This window comes from Moschus berezovskii, chromosome 12, assembly GCF_049115385.1.
Source record: "Moschus berezovskii isolate FMDL1 chromosome 12, NW_MosBer_1.0, whole genome shotgun sequence".
NCBI classification, from domain to species: Eukaryota; Metazoa; Chordata; class Mammalia; order Artiodactyla; family Moschidae; genus Moschus; species Moschus berezovskii.
In genome coordinates, this window is record NC_142471.1 from 42,973,249 (window position 1) to 43,001,093 (window position 27,845).

General features: G+C 44.0%; 1 protein-coding gene across 1 annotated transcript in view; it reads right to left on the minus strand.

The window, feature by feature from the left end:
* LOC148775980 (anthrax toxin receptor-like) overlaps positions 1-25,402 on the minus strand; it is a 44,510-nt gene extending 19,108 nt beyond the window's left edge. The window contains exons 1-10 of the mRNA XM_088842482.1: positions 25,140-25,402; positions 13,750-13,821; positions 11,951-12,022; positions 9,011-9,092; positions 8,884-8,917; positions 7,660-7,739; positions 7,514-7,582; positions 7,115-7,192; positions 6,964-7,024; positions 255-350 (exon numbers count right to left, since the gene is read on the minus strand). Coding sequence (XP_088698608.1) covers positions 255-350; positions 6,964-7,024; positions 7,115-7,192; positions 7,514-7,582; positions 7,660-7,739; positions 8,884-8,917; positions 9,011-9,092; positions 11,951-12,022; positions 13,750-13,821; positions 25,140-25,402 — 907 coding nt within the window. The remainder of the gene's footprint in view (positions 1-254; positions 351-6,963; positions 7,025-7,114; positions 7,193-7,513; positions 7,583-7,659; positions 7,740-8,883; positions 8,918-9,010; positions 9,093-11,950; positions 12,023-13,749; positions 13,822-25,139) is intronic.
* Positions 25,403-27,845: the final 2,443 nt, after the last annotated feature.

Below are 27,845 nucleotides of genomic sequence, written 5' to 3' on the forward strand. Positions count from 1 at the left end.
TACCCCAAGTCCAGCCTCTGTAGGGATAAGCCCTGATCCAAGATGCTCTTGATGTATTGAGGGTTGATCACTCCTTGGCCTGAGCTGAAGGGCAAGGTGGGCAGTCTTCCCAGCTAGGGCCCTTCTTCCATTGTCCACGCTGCCTTTATCCTCAGAGTTTCTACAGTGAAGGGGTTTGAAGCCTTGGTTTGCTATAAGTACTGAAGAGCAGTGTGGGAAGTGGGTCATTTGGAAGCACCAAACTGGGTACTTACTATAGACTTGGATATCATCCAACTTATATCTGCAAGTATATTCTTTAATTTTGCCTGGATTTAGACCGTGCACATAAAAACCAAGTTGGTAGGATTCTGCAAAGACAATATCCATGACTGTGTTAGGTGAGGTTGAATGCTGACTTCCCTCTGATCTTACAGTTATAATAAGTCACCCCTTCAACTGAATTCCTTGGGACTCTGATGAGGAAGCAGTTGTATTTGAATCATTGTCTGTTCACCTCTGGGCTTCACCTGGTTTCACTGAGGGTCTACTTTGAAGTGGTTGGGCACTTGGGGGCCTCTCACCACTGCCCTTACCCATCAAAGCCCATTAAGGTCTCATACCCTCCACAGGGCCAAACACAACCAAAGGTCTATGACTGATGTCTCAAGGTCTTCTCTGAGACATACCAGGAGTGCTCTCCATCTGACCTTCCCTTACATAAATGACAGGAACCAAATTAACACAAGCTGAAGACAGCCCTGACTCTTGGTCTGAACTGAGCATACACGCCTGGGTGCCTGTGTGGTTTTCTGACACTTGGGGTCTGTTCTTCCTCCCTGTGTTTCTCTGTGCTTATGGCAGGCTGAAGACCCTAGAAACAAGGCCTGGACCTGAGTGAGGCAAGCAAGGTGGCGAGGACCTTGCATAAGGGAATCTCTTATGGAAGGTGAAATCTTCGCTTTGGTTCTGAAGTCTGCAATGACTGCTCTTCCCCTCCCTCTCCCTGACTCTTTGTGTACTTAGCACAACCCCTCACTGCCATCCCAGGGATTAACCAAGAACTTTCTTTTGTCAGACTGAGAGACAATGGTTTGCTGAGGTGCAGTTTTGGATCATAGCCCCTACGCAGGCTGCTGGATCCCCACTGGTGCTTCCTGACAACTGAAATAAACACCAGGGGATCCAGAGAGGGCAGTTAGTGAACCTGGCCCCTGGTGAGCTGGCCAGGTTAAAATGCAAGGCTTCCTGCTATAAGCCCAAGGTCATTAGCCTTCACCTCTGTCTCCTGGTCAAAGTCAATTAATTACCTAAAGTCAGTTAACTCTGAAGAACATTCCTTAGAAATGTCAGCATAGCCTTGAAATTGGCAGTCCTCATTCCTTTGCTTCACGTCTTCCTGAAACTTCCATCAAAGTGAAGTTTACAAATTCTCTGGTTTGAAGCAAATAGATTCTTAGCTCATGGGCTGATGCTGGCTTGCTGACATGTTTCCTTTTAGGTTTTGAAAATACTGAAGCCCATGTAGAAAAGTCTGCATATTTTCTTGAATCCAATAGTTAAAACAATCTTGAGAAAGAAGAATGGAGCTAGAAGCATCTTGCTCTCTGTTTTCAGAGTATGCTACAAAGCCACAGAAGTCAAAGCAGAATAGTACTAGCACAAAAACAGACACACAAATTAGCAGGCAGAATAGACAGCCCAGAAATAAACCCATGCATATATGGTCAATTAATCTATTACAATTGAGACAAGAGTATACAATGAGAAAAAATACACTTTACTAAATGTTGATGGTACAACTGGACAGCTTCATGTGAAAGAATGAAAAAAGACCATTTTCCCCCTTAATCTACAAAAATAAAGTGAAAAAGATTTAAAGAACTAAATATAAGAATGAAAACTTTAGAACTCCCACATGAAAACAGAAAGTAATGGGACAATGACCAACTTTAACATGGGTGTGTCTTTAATGTAGAAATTCTACTTCTCATTGAAATCTTAGTGAATTCCTTTCCTAAGCTCACAGAGAGGTAACCCTCAGGAAGGTTCTACATATAGTCTGACTTGTAGTATTGACTTATTAGGAACAATCTGTATATTGATCAAAGAAGACCAATTAAATAAATTGGTCCATTCATACAATGAAATACTACACAGAAGTTTGGAAAATATTGTCAGCAAATTTGGAAAACTCAGCAGTGGTCATAGGACTGGAAAAGGTCAGTTTTCATTCTGATCCCAGAAAAGGGCAATGCGAAAGGAACGTTCAGTCTACTGTACAATTGTGCTCACTTCACATGCTGGCAAAGCTATGCTCAAATCCTTCAAGCTAGGCTTCAGCAATGTAATATGTGAACCAAGGATTTCCAGATGTACAAGCTGGGTTAAGAAAAGGCAGAGGAATCAGAGATTAAATTACCAACATTTTTTTCGATCATGGAGAAAGCAAAGGAATTCTAGAAATACATCTACTTCTGTTTCATTGACTACACTAAAGCCTTTGCCTACATGGACCATAAAAAACTGTGGAAGTTTGGAAATAACAGACCACCTTACCTGGCCCCTGAGAAATCTGGATGCAGGTCAAGAAGCAACAATTAGAACCAGACATGGAACAACCAACTAGTTCAAAATTGGGAAAGGGGTATGACAAGGCTGTATATTGTCACCCTGCTTGTTTAACTTATATGCAGAGTAAGGGGTAAGGTAAATGTTAGACTCTTAATCATGTTTAACTCTTTGTGATCCCCTGGACTGTAGCCCACCAGGCTCCTCTGTCCATGGGACTTTTCAGGCAAGAATACTGGAGTGGGTTGCCATTTGTGAGATGCCAGGTTGGATGTATCCCAAGCTGGAATCAAGATTGCTGGGAGAAATATCAACAACCTCAGATGTGCAGATGATACCACTCTAATGGCAGAAAGTGAAGAGGAAATAAACGGCCTCCTGGTAAGGGTAAAAGAGGACAGTGAAAATGCTGGCTTGAAACTCAACATTCAAAAAACTAAGATCTTGGCACTAGTCCCACCACTTCGTGGCAAATAGAAGGGAAAAAGTGGAAGTAGTGATGGATTTTCTTTTCTGAGCTCCAAAATCACTGTAGACGGTGATTGCAGCCATGAAATTAAAAGACACTTGCTCCTTGGAAGAAAAGCTATGACCAACCTAGACAGCATATTAAAAAGTGAGACATTACTTTGCTTACAAAGGTTCATGTAGTCAAAGATATGGTTTTTCCAGTAGTCATGTGCGGATGTGAGAGTTGGACCATATAGAAGGCTGAGCACTGAAGAATTAATGCTTTTGAATTGTGCTGAGAAGACTTTTGAGAGTCCCTCAGACTGCAAGGAGATCAGAACGAAATCAGCCTTGAACATTAGAAGAACTAATACCTAAACTGATGTCCAGTGGTTCGGCCACTAGATGCAAAGAGTCAACTCATTGGAAAAGACCCTGATGCTGGGAAAGATTGAAGGCAAAAGGACAAGGGGGCAACAGAGGAGGAGATGGTTAAATAGCATCACCAACTCAATGGAAATAAATTTGAGCAAACTCTGGGAGATAATGGAGGACAGAGGAGCCTGATGTGCTGCAGTCCATGAGCTTGCAAAGAGTCAGACATGACTTAGCAACTGAACAACAGACTGCATGATCCCATTAATGTAAAAATATCCTTGTGAAGTATATTTTGGTAGGTATTTACATATAAAAGCTGAGCTCTTTGTGGTTGTTAAACCTGGAGACAGAGGGATGGGACAAGAGGGAACCTTAACAAGGTGGAGGGACAGCTTCTACCCAGGCTGGTGGCAGGAGTATCCCCGTCCGAACAATGTGTCCTGCCCTCATCCTGCAGTCCTCCGGCCTCATCCAGCCTGCCCCACACACCCCCACAAAGGGTCTCCAGCCGTGATCAGAGCTGGACGCCAGATCTCGGAGGGAAGCCCTGCCTGCACCGTGTCTTACTGTGGCCTCCACTGCTGGGCCCCACCTGCTGTGCTTTCTGCAGACACTCACTCTGGCCCAGTTACACACAAGAAAACGAGTGACTAGCCACTACCTTCAGCCTGCCTCCTAGGGTGCAAGCCTTGAGGAAACCCAGAAACACACAGATGGATGAATTGCCAAACAGTGGTGCTGAGAGCTTCAGGCCAGACTCTACATTCATCCTTTGAGTCATTGAGAAGAGATTCTAAAGCAGCAAATTAGCCTGTGAAGGAAGAAATCAGGGAGTAGTTGCGTCCAAGGGATGGGGGCTGGTGTTGCCTGGGAAGGGAGCTGAGGAGACATCCTGGAGGCATTTCCAATACTTTGAGCCTTCATGGGATCTGAGGTTACAGGTGTTGTATGCATTTGTCAGAACCCATCAAATAATGTACTTGTCTGCTGCATTTCAAAACGAGAACTCAACAAAAATTGTTCCCTAGGTAAAGGCATGCAGAATAGGACTTTGGGGGCGGTATATTAGAGATAATAAGTTACTTTGAAATGCATCAAGAAATAAGATAAATAGATGAAGAGAGAGAGAGCAGAAAGAGAGAGGAGTTAGAGAAAATACATGATAAAGGAAATATGGTCTGATATTAATTGAAAATCCAGGTAGTAGAGAGAGGGCTGCCCGTTGTTCATTCTCTCTTTGCTGTAGGTTTGAAATCTCCACAATAAAAGGTTGGAAGAGCTAAGCAGTAGTCATGTTTCATACTGAGTGATAAGTGACTAAAGGGAGGAAGACACCAAGGGCTGTGATAAGCCAGGGGTGCCAGCTGACCAAGAAAGGCTTTGGCATTGAAGCACTCTGAGTGTGAAATCTCAGAAGCTGAGGAAGGTTTTGCAGGAAGCCCAGTCTCCTGACCCTGAAGCCTCTGCAGCAGGAGGGCTTAGAACAGAAGCTGGACCTTGGAGGGCCCAGCTGTCTGGCCTGAAGGCCTCAGTCTCTGTGATCAGGTGGGTTAGGGAAGTGGCCTTCTCAGCCCCTTGTGTCCTGTGCAGAGGATGGGCTGGAGCATAGGCCTGGAGGCAGGAGGTCAGCAGAGGCCTCTGCTTAGTCCTGGAGAGAGCCCAAGAACCTGAAGAGGCCATGCTCCTCATGTTCACCTGCTCCTGGCACCCACCTACCCAGCCCACTGACTTATTCAGAATGCCTGCCTGATGAACAGATTCTTCTGCTTTATTTGGGGTCCACGTTCCTGCCTTGAGTTTTCCCTCCAAATGACAGTCATGCTATGTGGCAGCTTTTGACAAGATGACAACAGTTGGACCGGGAGCAGCACCGCTGGGTCATGCCAGCAGAGGGTGTGCAGCAGGCACCTGTCACCCCAGCTGGGCCATCACAGGGCATGAATGACAACAGGCATCCTCCCCTGAGGCCTGACAGGCCTGTGTGTGTCCTGGGGACATGATCAGAGAATGGTTGTTGCACAGCAGGGACATGCAGGAAAAGACCCTGCATGTGTGGGGGGGTCTTTCCTCACGCTCACACCTTGGTGAGGGTGAGGTCACAGGGTCAGAGACAGGAGGAGTCAGGATCAGATAGGACCCACAGAGGGCTCAGCTGAAGATGCTTTCATTCTGGGTCTTCTCTCACCACTTCCCTCTCCCTCCTGGACTCAGCAGAGGGGTGGGGTCAGCACCAGGGGTCAGCGATGGAAGCCTTAGTACCAGGTCCTGTTGGGGAGGGCCACCAGGTTCTAGATCCTGCGCCGTAACCGTGCCTCCACTGCATCTGCGTCTCATTGCATGGGCATTGTTACTTCTGCTTCTTGGAGATGAAGCTCAAACTGGCAGATACTTAGCAATTTGCCCCGGTTCTCTGTCAATGAGCAGCAGAGCTCAGATGTGAGCACTGCTCTGTCTGACCCCACAGCCTTCTGCACTGTGGTCTTGCAGTTCAGAGCACCAGAGCCAGGACCAACTTCCTGGGTCTATATCTAGAGGCATCCAGCTGGGTGCTGTTACCAGTGGGAACGTGTGCTAATTCACCCACCTCAGCTCTACAAACCCCAGTGATGTGGATGCACAAACTGGCACACACAGAGCTCACTCAGAGAGATTGCTTCTAACAGAAACTCGACTGCACAGGATCTTCCTCACACTGATGCAGGGACCCTCCCGTGGAAGAGAGGGCATCCTGGTCAAATTCCAGATCTCAGGGAGAGGCGGTCCTCATTGAACCACTGCGTGTAGTGTCAGCTGTGAAAATTTGCATGGATGTCTTTATTATGTTGCTCCTATTATGATGCTGAACTTGAACTGTGTCCAGCTGTTTGCTTCTCCACTGAAATAATCGTTTCCTTTCTCTATTTTGCTGATGCAACACATTATATTGAAATTTCAAACACTAGATCAGACTTACATTTCTGGGGATTACATTAGGCGATCCCTAATTATTTTTGATGTATTGTCCATTCTGTGTGTTGTTGGATTTCATTTGTTAGTGTTATGTTCAGGGTTTAACACTTATCTTTTCTTATTTTTTAATTATAATTTTAGATTTGAGTTTGAGAAAGTAATTAGGCTAAACATCCTGTGGCAATCATATCCCAAAACATGTATATCAAGTCATTTTGTGTTATACTTTAAATTTATACAAGGCAGTATGTCAATTGTTTCTCAAAACTGGAAGCAAAGGTAATACATACAATAATCACACCACAACCTCTGACAGACATGCCTCACACAAAAACAGACTCATACATTTAGGCACAATCACATGGCTGAAGAATTCTCATATACACACCCCTCATATATGAGCGCACACAGCACACGCTCAGACAGTATACTCATGCATGTCACATGCATACCATATATTTACTCCACTCAAAACACACAATATACCTCCTTCCACCCCCAACACACACTTCACACTCATCCAAAGACACTCACAGCCTATACTCACACCACTCAAAGGTACAGACACACTCAGGCACATTCATACCACACAAACAGATGTGCCATTCTGTCTAGAACAGTGACTCCAGCACGTACCTCCTACACAAGCATAGAATGTGTCCTTGCCCATAACTTGCTTACAGGAATTTCCCACAATCTGGAACAGAAGGACAGGGCCAAGGAGAGAGACAGGTGTGAGCATGGTGAGAAGCCACCCAACCCCCTTCTCAAATTCAGCCACACTCACTGATCTAATAAAGCCTTCATCGATATTGGATTCATCCACATGATACACCTGTCTCTTTCCTTGTACAATTTGAAGCAGCTAAAAGGGAGAGAAGATGGCTTGGTAAATAGTGAGTGTTGAGGACACTGCAAGTCCTATCCTAGGAGAGAAACCCTCGCCTCCTGCCCATGTTGGACTTCAAGGGCCACACCTGGGCATCAGCCAGCCCACCCACAGGGAGTGTAAAGCTTCTCCACCTGCACCTCTGGTGTGTAGGTTTACACGACACTTGCTATTCATCTGCTGTGGCTACCTGTTGTTGAAACACTTGGGGTCCTTTGGGTGACCCTGGGACAGCTGCCTTTGAAAGCTTTCCCCAACTGGGCTCAAGAGTGGCACTTGGTTATTGTTCTAAATTACCTGGTCTCTCTTATAGTCTTTTACACCCATTGAGTAAATCGTGGTCTTCATATTCCGAGCCTTGTTAGCCTAAGAGGAAGAAGGTTTTGAGTATAAAATACCCAAATACATGGACCACAAAGTGGGTAACGATGGATGGGACTCACTTCACTCTTAGAATCCTGTACCGTCGCTGGCAGCAGTGGCCCAGCAGTCAGAGTGAATATCAGGCTGGAAGCATTCTTGTCTGCAGAAAAAGCAGGGAGTGGGCTGGTCAGCAAGGCACCTAGAGTGACTTGTCTCAGCCTGTCAAGCCTGCAGCACAGATCCTGCATCACCTTCTCCTGGGAAGGGGTCACCCTGACCCCAGAACTGTCACCCGAGTGCCTGGAGGGTCAGAGGACTTAGGCCAGGACCCACTTGACAGATAAGGAATCTGAGACTGGCTCAGAGCTCTCCCCACTGGACCCTCACTAGGGCAAGGTGGCACAGCCTTTGCCCTGAAAGGGAGCTGCAGCTACTTCCCTGGCAAGGACAAGTCTCTGAGGTGAGCACAGGGAGGAGCAGCCAGACTGACTGTCAGAGGCTTGAGCAGCGGCCCCTGCCCAGCTTGCTGCCTTTCCCCAGCAGCCTATGCATCTTTCCTGATGAGGGCTGCAACCCTACAGTCTACATGCCGATGGTTCTGGGTTGAGCACAGCCTTTCCCACTGTTGGAAACATGGTCACAGGATGACAGTCAGTCAGAGGAAGAGGCTGAAGGGGAAGGGGGCAGAGCCAGCACTGTGGTGGACAGAGTGTGGGCAGCCAGGGCAGGCCAAGGTCTCCGTGTCTTAAACTGAGTTCCATCTGCTCACTGTCCCTGGAATTTCTCTTTTCTTTTTCACGCAGCCCAATTCTAGGTCAAGCAATGATATCTAGTAAGAACTAGGAATGTGGGCTCCCCTGGTGGCTCAGACGGTAAAGCATCTGCCTGCAATGCGTGAGACATTGTTTCGATCCCTGGGTCGGAAGATCCCTTGGAGAAGGGAATAGCAACCCACTCCAGTATTCTTGCCTGGAGAATTCCAGGGACAGAGGAGCCTGGCAAGCTACAGTGCATGGGGTCTCAAAGAGTCGGACATGACTGAGTGACTCACACACACACACACACACACACACACACACGAACTAGCAATATAAAGCATAATCCCATGTTGTCCTCAGGAACATCCCTGGGGGAGCTTTTCATCCTCACTGCAGGGAGGAGGAACCTGCAGCACAGAGAGGGCAAGGAGCTCGCCCCAAGAGTCAGCGCTAGGAGCTGGCGGAGGAGGGTCTGCACCAGCCCTTGCTGAGGCCCGGGCCTGGCTCTGTCCCACCTGAGCATAGTGACGTCAACAGGCAACTTACTATTGGAGTAAACGCTTTCAATCTGCTCATTTGCCTGCAACAAAATTTGGGGAAAGGCAGTGAGAAGACCCAATAATATTCTAAGAATTTGATAAAGAAGAATGAATTCTCAGAGCTGTCTTTGTACCTTTTTCAATCCTTCCTGCAAGTTTGTGGCTCCTGAAGGTACTATATTCTGAAGTCTTTTAAGACCATCACGTATTTCTGTTCTAAAAACATCAGAAAAGAGGGTAGAGGAGGAATGAGGGTTAATGGCTATAAAACAGCCCCAGCTGTCCTGACACCATTCTGTCCTGTGCAGACATGCCTGGACTGGAGAGGACACACGTGATCCTCTCATGACCCTTCTGCTCGTGTCTTTGACACTGAGAAAACTAACCCTAACCCTTCTTTGTCTACCACTCATTGAGCGTGGAGGATGCTGCTTTTCTGTCCCATAAGTAGGTCCTGACTTTCAATGTGCTTATCCCTGTCTCAGGCATCCAGACCTCAGGGGACTCATCAAGGGCCCTGCCTTGACCATCCATGGTGAGAGGGGAGCACCCACGGATGTGCACCTGTGGATCCGGCACCCCCAACATGACTGGTGGTACTATTGGCACCCAAGGGGTCCCTGGTGAGGGTACATTATCCTCCAACAAGCAAAGTTGAGTTTGGAGAAATCATTCTGCTGATATTCCTGCCCTGTCCCCTCCTCCCTTGCTACAGACCCTTGAGGTGGACTTGGTCCCTTCCAGCCACTTCCCTCATTGGATCGGTGCTAAAGGAAGTAGTTAAGCTGCTCCATTAGAGTCTAAGGCTCCTGGGCTTCATATGCTTCTGAAGAAATAGACCAAAAGCTGTAAAAGAGGCCTGAGGGCTGTCCACAGGGATGGAAAAGCAGTGACTTCAGGCTGCCATGAGGATGGCATGTCATCGCTGTGGATGGGACTGGGATACACTAGGGAGCAGGGGCTTAGGTCAGGCTTATCCAGTATGATGGGCTGAGCTATCTCAGCAAGTCTAAGGAGTATGTGATCCTTGAATGCTAGCTTCTCAGAAGAGTTGCTCATATGTGGTGAAATATGAGAGCCCCAGTCCTTTTCAACCTAGCCCATGAGAAGAGGAGACCTGGGACCCATTGCCAGAGCAAGCCAAAGCAGGCCTTGCCTAGTTGAGCAGAAACACACATCTTGGCACTTTCTGGAAGATTTCAATTGTGTTGTTTGAACCACAAAAATATTCTGGAACTCTCTGTACTTTCAGCCTCCTGCCCAGGACCCACATCATCAGGGAAAGTTCTTGCCTGAGTGGCTGTCCCTACTGCTGCCCTTCCAGCTCTTCTCATACACAGACACCAGGCTCCTAGAATTCTCAGCAATCCCTCCTGTTCTTAAAGTACCCCTCTCACACCATAAGAGATCCTGCACCTCTTCCCAGTTCTCACCTGCCCCGACCAGCACACCGGAGGCTTCCTAGCTCCGTACTGTCTGGCTTCTCCAGCACCAGAGCAAGGCCTGTGTGAACGGTGCCCTCTCAGCCTGCTCGCCCTAGTGGATAGGGCTCAGAAAGCACCAGCCCTGGTCCCAGTCCTGCCCTACATTCTCTGCAAACCCATCAGAGCTGCACCTCTTACCAGGCTCCCCGAGTCACTCTGGACTCACCTTGTACAGCAAAACCCATCCCAGCCCTCTGCCACATCCTCCTAAATGCCTAGGCATTTTTGGAAATGCCCAATCTCAGGTTGAGACCAGCTCCCACCAAGATTCTGTCAGGTCCTGTGCTGGAAGCATGAAGGCCATGGTTGATTTTGAGATGTCTTAGGTGTATCCTGGACTACACACAGGATTTCAAGTATTTCCCACTCCCCTGAGTCCCACTCTTTCTCCTGAACCCACAGTCCTGGAAGACTTCCCCTCCTTTATTCTCCAGAGAAGACTGGGGATGCCTTCCATGAGCCTCAAGAAAGCTCTCTTCATCCAGGCCTTGAGCTCCATAACCTAGAAGGGTCAATGATCTTTCTCTCCACCATGGGCAATTCCTCTCCCAGAAGCCCACGTCAAGCCCCTGTTACTTCTCTCTCCTCCACCTGCTGGAGTCTGCCCCCATGAACTTGCCTTCTTTCACCTCACAGCCACTCCAGTATCTCTTCTAAGCTTGAAACACACACATGAACAAAACTATGCCTCCCCCTGCTCACAGAGTAGGAAGCCCAGTCCCTGCTTCTTCTGGGAGCCAGGCATGAGGAGTGATGTTTCGGCACCCCCATACTCCCTTCCCTGCATCCTTGCTGCTCCAGCTCATCTGCTGCTCCAGCTTCTCTACAAGGTCTTGAACAGTGACTGTGTCTAAATCTTGGAGGCATCCAGTCATCAATGTCCTCAACCTATCTTTCTTTGGTGCTTCACTCACTCTGAATTAGGTTCCAATTTTTGTGTCCTTGAAATTCTTAACATAACTGCTACTCAGAAGCTTCCTACCTCTATACTTTTTGGCACACAACTGGATCCATCTCTGGAACTCCAGTCTAGTCTGGTGTTGAGAACCATATTCATGAGGTCATCTGTCTCAATCCCACCAAGAGCAAGCGCCCCTCCACTGAATCCTCTAGCACTTCAACACTGCCCATCCCCTATTCCTTAGGTATGACCATCTCCTCCTCACCCTCAATGACCCACAGCAGAGATCAATACAAGAGCAGGTGCACAACACAGGCTAGAGTTCATAAAAGACCTGCACATCTGTCCAGCCAGTTTAAGGAAATCCTCACAATGAGCTGAATGTGAGAAAAGGGAAGAGTGCAGAGAGGACTGGACTGGAGGAGGGCAGGGTTAGAGGGGACATAGGACAGGTGGCGGGCAGGGCTTAGAGGCGTGGAGATGGTCGAGCAGCACAGGCGTCTCCCAGTCCCAGTGCAGCCAGAGATCAGTGAGAGTCAAGGCTGGGGGTCAGAGTGATCAGTGAGGGGAGCCCAGGATGGCCCAGCCTGTACACAGTGGGTCCTCATCAGGTCTCTGAGAGCCCTCAGTTTCTTTTTTCTGTGACATCACCCACTAGACTTGCTTTAGTGGATTAAATCAGTACTTACCTGTTTGAGGTGAGGTTCATGACCGTGTTGCCCTGTGTGGCATAGGTGATGAAGGACATTCGCAGTTTGGGGCTATGGAAGAAACACATGCACGTGAGCTCAAAATGATACCAGAGAGCAGGCAGGAAAGGGGTGACTGACAATTTCCCTGCTCCATGACCCAACTCTTTTGTTCAGGCTTTGTTTCTCAAACCCTGAAAATTCCCATTCCGTTTGTAAAAGATTGGGAGCCCTGTGAGATGTGCGATCTTGCTGAAAGTGATCACTGGGATGGCATCCTGGTCCATTTCTATATGCCCAACTCTCCCAATGTCTCTCTCTCTCTCTCTCTCACACACACACACACACAAACACACACAAGACTTCCCTAGTGGTCCAGTGGTTAAGAGTTCACCTGCCAATTCAGGGGACACAGGTTCGTTTTCTGCTCTGGGAAGATTCCACAGGCCACGTGGCAACTAGGTCCATGCAAACCAAAGCAGCTTGCATGCCTAAAGCCTGTGCTCCACAAGAGAAGTCACTGCAATGAGAAGCCTGAGCATGGCGACAAAGAGCCCTTCACCACCTTCTCTACATAGTTCAGCACTGTCATGAAGCTCACCTCAGATAGGTAAGTGCTGCTTTAATCCTCTAAAGCAAGCCTGGTGGGCAATGTCACAGGAAAAAAGAGTAGCCCCCATTCACTGCAACTAGAGGAAGTTTGCACGCAGCCACAAAGAATCAGTGCAGTTAAAGATAAATAAATAACTAGACACATAAATAAGTTAAAAAAATCATAAACACACAAAGACACACACAGAGGCATATGCACACGTTCCCTGCACACACACAAAGGTGGACACATGTACTACTGCGTGAGGGCCTCTCCACTGGCCTCTCTTCTAATGTAAAATTCTTTGCATCTTCTCACACTTCCCTTCTCTCCTGTCTTCCCCGTCTACCTCTTAACTCAGGGATATTGTTCTCTCAGCAGTATCTCTCATATACATCCTTCCTTCTTCCCTGCACTGTTTTCTGGTCCATTGACCTTCATTCTCTTCTTGCAAAATTGCTATAATAGGTCCCTAGCTGGGTTCCCCACTTCTCCTGGTTTGTGTTCCACCTCATTTAACTTATAATTATCAGATTTTTCTTCTGGAACACAACCTTAACCATGTCAGATATCCTACCCCCTGGCCCTGGCTGTAGGAAAATATAGCTCCCTATTGCTCACAGCAGGAAATCCAAGGCCCAGGGCCTAGTATTATGAGCCCCATGGACTTGGCCTCACACTGTTCTGTCCAGACTCTTCTATCAGACTTCCCCTGAGTAAGCCCTGCTTTCCAGCCTAACAGATCACTCACTGCACAAGAAATTTCCTTCAAGGTTCTTATTAATCTGTCTTTTCATTCTTTAAGGCCTAGTGCAAAATTCCATATCCTCTAGGAAGCCATCCTTGCCTTTTTTCCCCTTCTAAGAGTACTTGCTTTTTTCCCTTAAATTTCAAATAAGTCCCTGAATGTTTACTTTTGGCACTTGGCACCATTTAACTCAGTATTTAGCTGTATGTTACTGGTTTGCCCACTTCCTAATCTGTGAGGTCTTCAAGCACAGACTGTGTTCCTCTACAGTGTAATCTCACTCCCAGGTAAGGGTCAAGAAAGCTGTCAAGATCCAGTGGAACCAATGTAGTGCTTTCTTTCTGCTTCAGAACACTATCCTGGGCTCTGGGCACTGTGCTCCTGACCCGAGGGACTTCCATGCCCACCACCTCTGAAGAGCTGTGTACTCTGCCTGGCAGAGGAAAACATCAGCCGTACTTTGTGTACTTCTTCACCATTTTATCCACTAATTGTTGAATGTCTTTCCAGGAGTTGCCCATGCTGTCTGACCTGAAAACAAAGAAGACCTGATTAAGAGGGATGAGGCGCCTTCTTTTGGTGGGCAGATTTTCTGCCTTTCCAGTTTCCAGCAGACTCTTTAACAACTCTTTCCCACCCCGTGTAGCTGAAGGCTGTCATACTCCCTTAATAACCTCACTGGGTCACCCTGGTAGTGACTTTCACCAGTGTCAGTGGTGGGGAAGGTGACCAACCTGACTCATGTGCTTGGGGATTAGGGACTCTGGGTGGCTAACGAGGTTGGTTGATATTCAAGGAATAAGGGAGGATACAGTGGTTGAAGAAGCCAGAGCCATTCTAATACATTTGCTCTCCTGGTCCCCCAGTTTTGACCCAACAGTAAGAGCCCTGGCCTCAGGCAGCAGAAGGATGTGCTACTCAAACCGGATTATTTTTCTACTTTCTTATCAGCCCGCAAAGCTGAGCCATTCTGGACACCGAAGATCTTTTCTGGGAACACTCATGGGGAGGAGCTGAACTAGGGCCAGGACACTGCAGTCCTAGCATCATGACACCACACCATCAGGGAAAGCTGCAGGGCTTTCCTATCCCTACTTCCAGTTTCTCACTGCCATCAGCTCTGACTTTAGTACCTGAATGGAGAGTGAGGAGGCTAGAGGGCCTCAGGACTCTTTCTGTTTAGATGGGAGGAACTTCCATGTGCCCTGCAGACCAGGGCTCAAAGGTCCTTGCAATCCCGCACCTCTGCAGGCTGCACTCCCAGGTTCTGGAGGGCAAATGTGGATCTGTCTAGCTAAGTGTTTTGTCACGTTCTGCATATGGTAGGTATGAAAGGCTAGTGCCCTGTCATGGGCTCTTCCCCAGTGAATGTTGGCTCATGTATTTTGTAAGGCACGTGAGTCAGAAAAACCAACCAGGAATTCAACCTTTCACCTCAAGAGATCACCATGAGCTTAGTCATCCTGTGTATCATATTTATGTTATTTTCTCCATTCATTTTCAGACCTAAGAGCATCCTTCTTTTCTCTACCATTCCTTCTGCCTCTTCTTGGTTACATCTAGAACTGTCAGGAAGCTAAAGATAGAAGGTCAGGAAGGTAAAGATAGAGACTCTAACCATTTCAGAATGATCATTCATGGAACATGTATCTATCAGAAACTTTTCAAGCATCATTTACAATTCCAAAACAATTCTGTTATATCAGCACTATAAGCAAGATGATTCAGTTGTAAAAAGATTATTATAACTTTAACACATTAGTTAAAGTCCATATAATCATGAAGAAAATATCTATAATAGAATATACACAAAAAAGTAAGAAAAGCAAAACCTGTCACTACAAAAAAATCTGGTAAACATATAAGTAAGCAGAAATGTTGACCATAAGGGACAAAAAAGCTAGAAGGCAAACAAAAACAAACTGCAAAATGGCAGAAGTCCTTCCATAAGCAATTACTTCAAATGTAAATGAATTTAAATTTCCAGACAAACTTCATAGATTGGCAGAATGGATTTACAAAAATTGACATCAAGGAGAGAAGGGCCTGGTGGGATGGGCTGGGAGCTTGGGATTGATGTATATATACTACTATGTATAAAATAGATAACTAATGAGAACTGATTGTATAGCACAGAGAACTCTATTAAGTGCTCTGTGATGACAAAAATGGGAAGGAAATCCCAAAAAAGAGAGTGTGTATATATATGTCTGTGTATATAGCTGATTCACTTTGCTGTGCAGCAGAATCTAATACAACATTGTAAAGCAACTCTATTCCAACTTTTAAAAAAAGGTCTATGTGTATGCTGTCTACAAGAGACTTACTTTTATGTAGGGACACAAATATTTGAAAAAGAAAGAGGCTCAATATTCCATGTTAAAAGAAACTCAAAGAGAGATGGTGTGACTATATTAGATGAAGTAGATTTTAAGTAAAAAATTGTAAGAAACAAAGAAGAAAATATAATTATTACTTAATTTGTTAAAATGATTTCATTAGTAATCAATTAAATGGAAATAAGAGCATGAACAAAATATTATTTTTATATATTAAATTTCAGAGAGACGATGGATAGATGTCCATTTGCTGGTAAAATTTAGGTGAATCGAGAAAGCTCTTCTATGTTTGGAGAAAAGATTATTTTGCCTTTGCAAAATAACTGGCATAATATATTGAATTGTAAAAATTAAGAAACATAGATAATCCTATTTTTGAAAATTTATCCTAAAAGAAAGAAAAAGGAGGATAAAAATATCTTATCTGAAAAGATGTCCACTTCCAATATAATTTTTGATACTGAAAAATTTACCTGTCAAATAATAGCTGGAGACTGACAGACGTAGAGAACAGACTTGTTCCCAAGGAGTGGGGATAGGGAAGGAGTTTGGGATTAGCAGATACAAACTATTATATATAGAATGGATAACCAACAAGATCCTCCTGTATAGCACAGAAAAATTTATTATAATATCCCATGATAAACCACAGTGGAAAAGAATATGAAAAAGAATGTATGTTTATGTAACTGAATCACTTGATTGTACAACAGAAATTAACATAACATGGTAAATCAGCTATGGTTCAATTAAAATAAGTTTTAGGAAGGCAGAGAAGGGCATTACATATTCATAAAAGGGTTAATTTAACAAGAAAATATAACAATTTTTTAAACAGGCACCAAATACTAGAACACCAAAAATTTATGAGGCAACTGTAAGAATTTAAGACAGAAATAGATTTACAATAAAGATTGGAGACATCAATACTAAATTTTCAATAAGGATAGAAGAACTAGACAAAATATAAGGAAATAGAGAAATAAGGGAAGACAGAACATGAACAATACTATAAACCAATTGTACTTAACAGATTTCTGCTGCTGCTGCTAAGTCACTTCAGTCGTGTCCGACTCCGTGTGACCCCATAGATGGAAGCCCACCAGGCTCCCCCGTCCCTGGGATTCTCCAGGCAAGAACACTGGAGTGGGTTGCCATTTCCTTCTCCAATGTGTGAAAGTGAAAAGTGAAAGTGAAGTCGCTCAGTCATGTCGGACCCTTAGCGACCCCATGAACTGCAGCCTACCAGATTTCTACAGAATAATCTAATAACAACAGAAGCAGATTTCCCCCCAAGTGCACATGGAATATTCTCCTCAGTAGATCATATGTTAGGTCATAATGTATGTCCAAACAAATTCTAAAGATGAAATTATCTAAATGTTTTTTCCAAGCACAAATGAAGTGAGAATCAATAGTGGAAAGAAACATGAAGAAATGAAAAATGTATCGATATTAAACAGTACAGCTTTAAACAAATAAAATAGATCAAAGAAGAAGTCACAAGAGAAATTTAAGAATACCATAAATCAAATGAAAATGAAAAATCAACATATCAAAGCATTTGGGATGCAGTAAAAGTAGTGCCAAGAGGGAAAATTAATAGCTATAAACAATCCTATTCTGATTGATTTTAATAAAAATGGAACTACTCAGATTACTAAAATCAGAAGATGAAACACTACTACTGATTACATAAAAATAAAAGGATTATAAGGTAATACTATGAATATTCCTATTTAAAAAATTTGATAACCTAAACAAAATGGGTAAATTGCTAGAAATATACAATCAACCATAATCCAATCATGAACAGTATGAATAGGTCAATAATTAGTGAAAAGATTGAATCATAAATAGAAAAATATCCCAACAATAGTGGCCAAGGACTAGATGATTTCAAGGGTGAATTCTACCAAACTTTTAAAGAAGAGTCATCAACAACTTTTTCTAAACTCTTCAAAAAATTGAAGATGAGGGAACACTTCCCAATTCACTCTATGAGGGCTGTATTACACGATACAAAAGCCAAACACTGCAAGTGCAGAATACCAATTGTCCTTAATTGATTGATGCATTAATCCTCAAGAAAATACTAGGAAACTGAATACAGCAGAATATTAAAATGTGACCAAATAGAATTTCTACAATTCAGAAATGATTCTACATACAAAAATCATATAAATGTTCAGTTCAGTTCAGTTCAGTTCAGTCGCTCAGTCGTGTCCGACTCTCTGCGACCCCATGAATCACAGCACGCCAGGCCTCCCTGTCCATCACCAACTCCCGGAGTTCACACAAACTCATGTCCACAGAGTTGGTGATGCCATCCAGCCATCTCATTCTAGGTCGTCCCCTTCTCCTCCCGCCCCCATGTAGCATCCCACATTAATCAAATGAAGAAACCAAAATACATGATCATCTCAATTCAAGTAGGAATAGAGTATGATAAAATCCAACACTCTTTCTTGATTAAAAAAAACATTAAGGTTAAGAATACAGAAAACGCCCCAACATGACAAAAGCTATATATTGAAAGTGTAAAACCATCACATCATGGTCAAAGATGAGAAGCTTTTACCCTGAAATCAAGAGCAACATATGGATGCCACTTGTGTTAATTCTATTTAACATAGCATTGGAAGTCCTAGCTAGAACAAGCAAGCAAGAAAAAGAAATAAAAATTATGCAGATTGAAAAACAAGATGTGAACGTGCTTCTCTTCTTGGATAATATGATCTTACATGTAAAAACTCTCAAAGATTCAATTAAAAAATCTGTTAGTTAATAAAAAATATCATCAGAGTTTCAGTATATGAAATCAAACTATAAAAAATCATTGCATTTCTATATAATAGCAATTAACATTCCCAAAAAAGAAAGAAATTCAATTCCATTTGAAACAGCATCTAAGAGAAACAAAATTTAACCAAGAAGACAAAAGATTTGTACACAAAAACTAAAACACATTGCTGAAAGAAATTCAAGAAGATAAGTCATTGGAAAGAAATGGGCTGGAGACAATATTGATAAGCTGAAATTATTGGTAAGGCTACCTACAGATTCAGTGAAATCTCTACCAAAATCTCAGTAGCATTTCTTTTGCTGAAATTAAACAATGCATTTTAAAATGCATATGAATCTCAAAAGGTCTTCAAAGAGTTAGAAACATCTTGAAAAAGAAGAACATAATAGGAAGACTCACATCATTTCTGGTTTTGAAATTTATTACAAATCTACAGTGACAGTAATACTGTGGTAATGCCATAAGAACAGACACAGAACAAAAGACTAGAACAGAGTTTCCAGTAACAAATCTTTGTAAATGTGGTCAATGATTTTGAAAAGGGTGCCAAGAGCATTTAATGTGGGAAAGGAGAGTAATTTTAGTATTTCTACATATTTTTACTGTATGTCCATATGCAAAAGAGTGCACCTGAACTCTTACTTTGCACGTATGCAAAATATATTTCAAGAAGGATCAAAGACCTAAATGTAAGAAGGCCTAAAACTAAAGGCATACCTTGGAGATATTTTGGGTTCTGTTCCAGACCACTGAAATAAATCTAATATCGCAAAAAAGTGAGTCACATGAATTTTGATTTCCTGGAGCATATAAAAGTTATGTTTATACTTTACTGTAATCTGTTACATGTTCTGTTACAACCTATTACATGTTCTATTTCAACCTAGAGAGCATATTAGAAAGCAGAGGCATTAATTTACTAACAAAGATCCATCTAGTAAAAGCTATGTAGTCATGTATGGCTATGAAAGTTGAACTATAAAGAAAGCTGAGCGCCGAAGAATTGATGCTTTTGAACTGTGGTGTTGGAGAACACTCTCGAGAGTTCCTTGGACTGCAAGGAGATCCAACCAGTCCATCCTAAATGAGATCAGTCCTGAATATTCATTGGAAGGACTGACGCTGAAGCTGAAACTCCAATACTTTGGCCACCTGATGCGAAGAGCTGACTCACTGGAAAAGACCCTGATGCTGGGAAAGAGTGAAGGTAGGAGGAGAAGGGGATGACAGAGGATGAGATTTTTGGATAGCATCACTGACACAATAGACATGAGTTTGAGTAGGCTCCAGGAGTTGGTGATGGACAGGGAGGCCTGGCATGCTGCGGTCCATGGGGTTGCAAGGAGTTAGACATAACTGAGCCACTCAACTGAACTGATTACATGTTTAATAGCATTATATCTAGAAACAATGTACACACCTAATTAAGCTATAATGCTGTTAGGAAAACTGAGCCAATAAATTTGCTAAATGAAAAATTGCCAAAAAGCCCTCAACTTGTAAAAAAAAAATGCAGCATCTGTGAAGAGCAACAAAGCAAAGCACAAAAAAATGAGGTATGCCTGTATTAGACTCCTAGATGAAAATGCAGGGTAAAGCTTCATGACATTAGATTGGTAGTGGTTATTTTTTTTTTTTAGATATGACAGTAAAAGCACAGTGAATAAAAGATATAAATAAATAAAACAAATCAAAGCTCATGAAAATTTAAAACTACTGTGCAAAGGATACTATTAATCAAGTGAAAAGGTAATCCACAGAATGAGAGAGAATACTCGCAAATTGTATCTCGTAAAGAATTGATGTCCAGATATATAAAGAACACCCACAGCTCAAGAACAATAACAACAAAATCTCAAAGGACCCAACTCAAAAAATGGGCAAAGGATTTGAATAGATGTGTCTCCAAAGAACATAAAATGGCCAGTTATCAAGTACATAAAGATGCTCAGCATCACTGGTCATTAGGAAAAGCAAACAAAACCATTAGATACCACTTCACACTTACTGGGATGGCTGTTACCAAAAGAAAACAACAAACAACTTGAAAAATAAGTGTTGGAGAAAGTAGGAACTCAAATAGATATACATATACAGCAGCACTATTCCCCAGAGTGAAAAAACCCATGCACTTATCAATGGATGAAAAAATAAAGAAAATATATGTACACACACGGGATATTATTCAGCCACATAAAGGAACGAAATTCTGACACATGTTACAACACGGATGGACCTCAAAAACGTTTCGCTAATGAAATAAATGAGACTCAATAGGCCAGTTATTTTATCACCCCATTTAAATGTGGTATCTTAGACAAATTCACAGATACAGAAAATATAACATGGATTACCAGGAACTGGGGTGAAAGGGGAGTTTTAAAAATATGTATGGTTTCTAGGAATAAAACTACCACATGACCCAGCAATCCCACTACTGGGCACATACCCCTGAGAAAACCATAATTCAAAAAGACACATGTACCCCAGTGTTCATTGTAAATAGCAGCACTATTTACAATAGCTAGGACAAGGAAGCAATCCAGATGTCTATCGACAGATGACTGGATAAAGAAGTTGTGGTACATACACACAATGAAATGTTACTCAGTCATAAAAAGGAATGAATTTTAGTTCTAGCAAGGTGGATGAACCTAGAACCTGTTGTACAGAATGAAGTCAGAAAGAGAAAATCAAATATCACATATTAATGCATATGTATGAAGGTCAGGAAGCAGCAGTCAGAACTGTACATGGAACAACAGACTAGTTTCAAATAGGAAAAGGAGTACGTCAAGGCTGTATATGGTCACCCTGCTTATTTAACTTATATACAGAGTACATCATGAGGAACGCTGGGCTGGATGAAGCACAAGCTGGAATCAAGATTGCTGGGAGAAATATCAGTAACCTCAGATATGCAGATGACACCACCCTTATGGCAGAAAGTGAAGAGGAACTCAAAAGCCTCTTGATGAAAGTGAAAGAGGAGAGTGAAAAGCTTGGCTCAACATTCAGAAAACAAAGATGATGGCATCTGGTCCCATCACTTCATGGGAAATAGATGGAAAAACAGTGGAAACAGAGTCAGACTTTATTTTTTTGGGCTCCAAAATCACTGCAGATGCTGATTGCAGCCATGAAATTAAAAGATGCTTACTCCTTGGAAGGAAAGTTATGACCAAAATTGATAGTATATTAAAAAGCAGAGACATTACTTTGCCAACCAAGGTCCGTCTAGTCAAGGCTATGGTTTTTCCCGTGGTCATGTATGGATGTGAGAGTTGGACTGTGAAGAAAGCTGATTGCTGAAGAATTGATGCTTTTGAAGTGTGGTGTTGGAGAAGACTCTTGAGAGTCCCTTGGACTGCAAGGAGATCCAACCAGTCCATTCTAGAGGAGATCAATCCTGGGTATTCATTGGAAGGACTCATGCTGAAGCTGAAACTCCAATACTTTGGCCACCTCATGCAATGAATTGATTCACTGGAAAAGACTGATGGTGGGAAAGGTTGGGGGCGGGAGGAGAAGGGGACGACAGAGAATGAGATGGCTGGATGGCATCACCGACTCTGTGGACATGAGTTTGAGTGAACTCCGGGAGTTGGTGATGGACAGGGAGGCCTGGCGTGCTGTGATTCATGGGGTCGCGGAGAGTCAGACACGACTGAGCAACTGAACTGAACTGACTGATGGAATCTAGAAAAATAGTACTGATGAACCTATTTTCAGGGTAGGAATAGAGACGCAAGCATAGAGAACAGGCTTGTAGACACAAAGGGGAAGGAGAGGCTGGGATGAATTGAGAGAGTAGCATTGAAACACATATATTACCACATGTAAAATAGCTAGGGGGGAGTTGCTGTGTAACACAGGGAGCTCAATTGGTACTCTGTGACAATCTAGAGGGGTAGGATAGGGTTGGGGGTGAGGGGGGAGGTTCAAGCGGGAGGGGACATATGTATACTTACTGCTGATTGATGTTGTTGTATGGCAAAACCAACCAATATAATATTAATTAGCCTCCAATAAAAAAATAAATTAATAATAAAAAAAAACTACCACACAATTGCACTCATCTCACATGCTAGTAAAGTCATGCTCAAAATTCTCAAAGCCAAGCTTCAGCAATATGTGAACCATGAACTTCCAGATGTTCAAGCAGGTTTTAGAAAAGGCAGAGGTACCAGAGATCAAATTGCCAACATCCACTGGATCATGGAGAAAGCAAAAGAGTTCCAGAAAAACATCTATCTCTGCCTCATTGACAATGCCAAAGCCTTTGACTGTGTGGATCACAATAAACTGTGGAAAATACTGAAAGAGATGGGAATACCAGACTACCTGACCTGCCTCTTGAGAAACCTGTATGCAGGTCAGGAAGCAACAGTTAGAACTGGACATGGAACAACAGACTGGTTCCAAATAGGAAAAGGAGTACGTCAAGGCTGTATATTGTCACCCTGCTTATTTAACTTGTATGCAGAGTACATCATGAGGAATGCTGGGCTGGAAGAAGCACAAGCTGGAATCAAGATTGCCGGGAGAAATATCAATAACCTCAGATATGCAGATGACACCACCCTTATGGCAGAACGTGAAGAGGAACTCCAAAGTCTCTTGATGAAAGTGAAAGAGGAGAGTGAAAAGGTTGGCTTGAAGCTCAACATTCAGAAAACAAAGATCATGGCATCTGGTCCCATCACTTCATGGGAAATAGATGGAGAAACAGTGGAAACAGTGTCAGACTTTATTTTTTGGGCTCCAAAATCACTGTGGATGCTGACTGCAGCCATGAAATTAAAAGACGCTTACTCCTTGGAAGGAAAGTTATGACCAACCTAGATAGCATATTAAAAAGCAGAGACATTACTTTGCCAACAAAGGTCCGTCTAGTCAAGGCTATGGTTTTTCCACTGGTCATGTATGGATGTGAGAGTTGGTCTGTGAAGAAAGCAGATTGCCGAAGAATTGATGCTTTTGAAGTGTGGTGTTGGAGAAGACTCTTGAGAGTCCCTTGGACTGCAAGGAGATCCAACTAGTCCATTCTAAAGGAGATCAATCCTGTGTGTTCATTGGAAGGACTGATGCTAAAGCTGAAACTCCAATACTTTGGCCACCTCATGCGATGAGTTGACTCACTGGAAAAGACTCTGATGCTGGGAAGGATTGGGGGCAGGAGGAGAAGGGGACGACAGAGAATGAAATGGCTGGATGGCATCACCGACACGATGGACATGATTTTGAGTGAACTCCGGGAGTTGGTGATGGACAGGGAGGCCTGGCGTGCTGTGATTCATGGGGTCGCAGAGTCGGACACGACTGAGCGACTGAACTGTACTGAACTGAACAATTAGCAATGCTGAGCATCTTTTCATGTGCCTGTTAGTCATCTACATGTCTTCTTTGCAAAAATATCTATTCAAGTCTTCTGCCCATTTTTTTCAGAAAAGTGACATAATTTTATTATTATAACTTTTATTATTTAACTGCCTGACACAACTCTACAATGTTTTCCCCTTCTTCTTTTCTCTGAATACTTTAAAAAATTGAGATAAAATTAATATTTTATATGAAGTCACTGTCGGGTGTCTCAGTGTAAAGAATCCTCCTGCCAATGCAGGCGATGCAGGAGACACGAGTTCGATCCTTGGGTTGGGAGGATCCCCTGGAGGAGGAGATGGCAACCCACACCAGTATTCTTGCCTGAAAAATCCCATGGACAGAGAAGACTGGCAGACTATGGTTCATGGGGTAACAAATGAGTTGGACATGACCGAGCACAAAATTTATTTAACATCTAGTTCACTGTTTGAATGGAGAAGGAAACGGCAATCCATTCCAGTATTCTTGCCTGGAAAAACCCATGGACGGAGGAACCTGGTAGGCTATAGTCCATGGGGTCACAAACAGTCAGACACGACTGAGCGACTTCACTTTCACTTTCACCATTTGAAAGACTACAATTCAGTGGTTTTTAGTTTAGTCACTATGTCATGCAACCATCACCACTAATTGTGAAAAGTTTCTATCACTTCCCCCAAATCTGTCACTGCTGCTGCTGCTGCTAAGTCACTTCAGTCGTGTCCGACTCTGTGTGACCCCATAGACGGAAGCCCACCAGGCTCCCCCGTCCCTGGGATTCTCCAGGCAAGAACACTGGAGTGGGTTGCCATTTCCTTCTCCAATGTGTGAAAGTGAAAAGTGAAAGTGAAGTCGCTCAGTCGTGTCTGACCCTTAGCAACCCCACGGACTGCAGCCTACCAAGCTTCTCCATCCGTGGGATTTTCTAGGCAAGAGTACTGGAGTGGCTTGCCATTGCCTTCTCCAATCTGTCACTACTAGCAGTCAATCCCCAACCACCACTCCCCGCTGCCACCCCTCCCACCCCCACCCCCCACATCTTTCTGTCCCCTGTGAGCATTCATCTATTTTCTGTCACTATGGATTTACCTATCCTGGACATTTCATATAGATTTTATCATACAGTATGTGTACTTCTGTGTCTGTCGTCTGTCACTTAGCATTCCTTCTGCCTCAGGAACAAGGGAGTCACAGAGGTCTGTCCTTGGGTCTGATTAAGACTGTCCTTGCCTCTTCTTTCTCAGAGCCTGGGGTCCCCTTGGACCATTTCCTGCCATCAGTAAGGTTAATGACAGAGGTGCCTTGAGGGGCACCCGGGGCCAGGTGGGAGGGCCACTCACGTATCCAAGACGAAATAGAGGTTGAAGTCACCATCACAATCATACAGCTTGTTCGACTTGCTCCTGTGCTGCATGTTGCTGCCATGGAAGCTTATCTCATCTAGGCTGAAGTAGTGGTGGACATTTCCCCAATCTTTGCAAAGGTGTTGGTGGGAATTTCTGCAGTCCAAGGGACTGTACTGGAGGCTCTCTGCACACAGCAGTGGAAGGGACAGCAACAGCAAAAGGAAGAACCCAGGCATCCAGGGCCCACTGCTCTCCATTTAACTGGCCACTCCTGAGTTCCCACTTGATCCTAACCACTCCAGGCCACCTCAGGCCAGGGCCACTATCATCTCTACTTGTACCCAGGGACCTTGGCACATCCAGTCCTCTAACTATAGTGCACTGTGAGCTTTCCCCAGTACCTGCCCTGAGGGTGAAGAGGCAAAACGGTTGGCTTTGGGGGATAGCCCTTCCCCCACCCCAAGGAGACTGACTTCTCTGTGATGATCCTTATGATGGACAGGAAGGTTGGCATGGTGACTTTGTGACCTGCAGCTCTGCTCATTGTTCTGTTGATAATCCCAGAGGGTGGGCAGAGGATCTTTGGAGGGGTGGTAAGATGAGGCCTCTGTCTCTCATCCCAAACCCTCTCAAGCAGCCATTAAAATCCCACAGAAATCCTCCCTTTTTGTCAACTGAAAAAGCTCAGCTGAGGTGGCTTAGATATGGACATCTCCACTGGGAGGACGTCCAGGACCTGGGAGTGTAGAGTGTTGCAGTGGTCATTCTTGTGACACAGTGGATGGAAGGATCTAGAAGGGGAAGAAGGTCTTGCAAGAGTGTCAAAGTTCCTAGTGAATGAAGGACATGCCAGTTATCTTCTGATGTTTAACAAACCACCCTAAACTGAGTGACATAAAACAAGATCTTTTGTATTATACCCACAAATTCTGTGACTGGGAATCAGAAAGGGCTGAGTGGGGATGGCCTATTTCTGCTCCATGGAGCAACACTGGGCATTAGCAGCTCTGACTCAAAAGTGTTTCAAAAACTTCAGACTGTGAATATAAAAATGTTTAGAAATATTTTAACCAATTTGTTTCCTTTTGTATGCACAAAAGAATGATATATATCAATATCTATTCTTTAATAAATCTGAAATAGTTATGGAACACAAGTCCATATGCCCAACATACAGTGAAGCCAAACAGCTTGAAATGTCGGAGCTTAGAGCAGACAAAGGTTTATTGCAGAGCCTTTGCAGAGCAAAAAGACAGGTGATTCATGCCTTAAAAATCCCCGAACTCCCTGAAAGCTTTCAGGAAAACCCTTTTATAGGAAAGGTGAGGTTGGGACATGGTTAGTTGTTGCAAATTTCTTGGTGTCAGATCCTTTGCTCCTGAGGTCAGGTCACAGGTCACAACATGTCTGTCAACCTCACCAAAGAAATGCTCTTTTCCATTCTGACAAGAAAGGGAAGGTGAGGAATTTAATTCTGTCTCCTTGCCTCCTTTTGACTTTTAACACTTAACAAATCCCATGAACAAAGTGACATCATTACCCCTCATTTTACCTGTTCAAGGATCCAAGACTCAACTTTCGTCCTCTGAGGTCCAGTTCCTGGCTAAAAAGAGGAAATCTGGATGGGGTCTAATTTCCCTGCCCAGGACTTTCGTTTAGCACCCAGCCTGGATCCTCCCAGGAGTGTCCAGGTCTGGCTGAGGAAGCCGATCTCAGCTAGTGATGCCCTCAGACCCAGGTCTCAGTCCCTGACCAGCTCTCATCACTGACGGAGCCAGGAACCCAGGACCCTGCTGGCCCTCAGGCTCCCAAGGCCACCCAAACAGGGGACTGGGTCCTGTGAACTGTGCCCCATGGAGACTGTTGCCACCACTAGGTCACGGAGGTGGGATGGGGGCAGGGATGGCCACTGCTTCAAAGCCCGCGTCTGGTCAGTAAGAGGCTGTGGTGAGGGCTCTCCAGCTCTACAGGATACAGCTCTCAGCCTGTCTCCTGCCCCCAACTCACCTGCCAGCCTGATTCTGGAGGCCCTGGAGGGCCCCAGGGAGAAAGCCTGGATCTGCTTCTCCCCATACTCTCTGCCACAGGGGTCTCTGTCAGGCTGACTGCTGGAGCAGCGGGACCTCTAACCGTGGGCACTAATGATCTCGCAATAAGGTCCTGTGCTAACAGCTTTGCCCTAAAGGCTGCGTGACACCCCACCCCTACTATATTATCTTAGCAATTACTGCTGTTCTTGTTTTCCGTTTGTTGTTGTTGGAAAGATATTTAAAATAATGGAACAGCTTAAATATATGATATGATGTGATGATATGATGAGATGTGGTATACTCCTGATATTATAATTAGGTTTAAATTGTTGCACATTCTTTATGACATTTGGTATTGTCACATTTTTATATATTTTTTGTTTATTCAACATCTTTAAAAAAATCGAAGAGTCTTCATTTACAATATGGTGTTAGTTTCAGTATACGGCAAAGTAATATAGTTCTATTTTTCAGATTATATTCTATTCAGTTCAGTTCAGTTCAGTCGTTCAGTCATGTCCGACTCTTTGCGACTCCATGAATCATAGCACGCCAGGCCTCCCTGTCCATCACCAACTCCCGGACTTCACTCAAACTCATGCCCATCAAGTCGGTGATGCCGCCAACCATCTCATTCTCTGTTGTCCCCTTCTCCTCCCACTCCCAATCC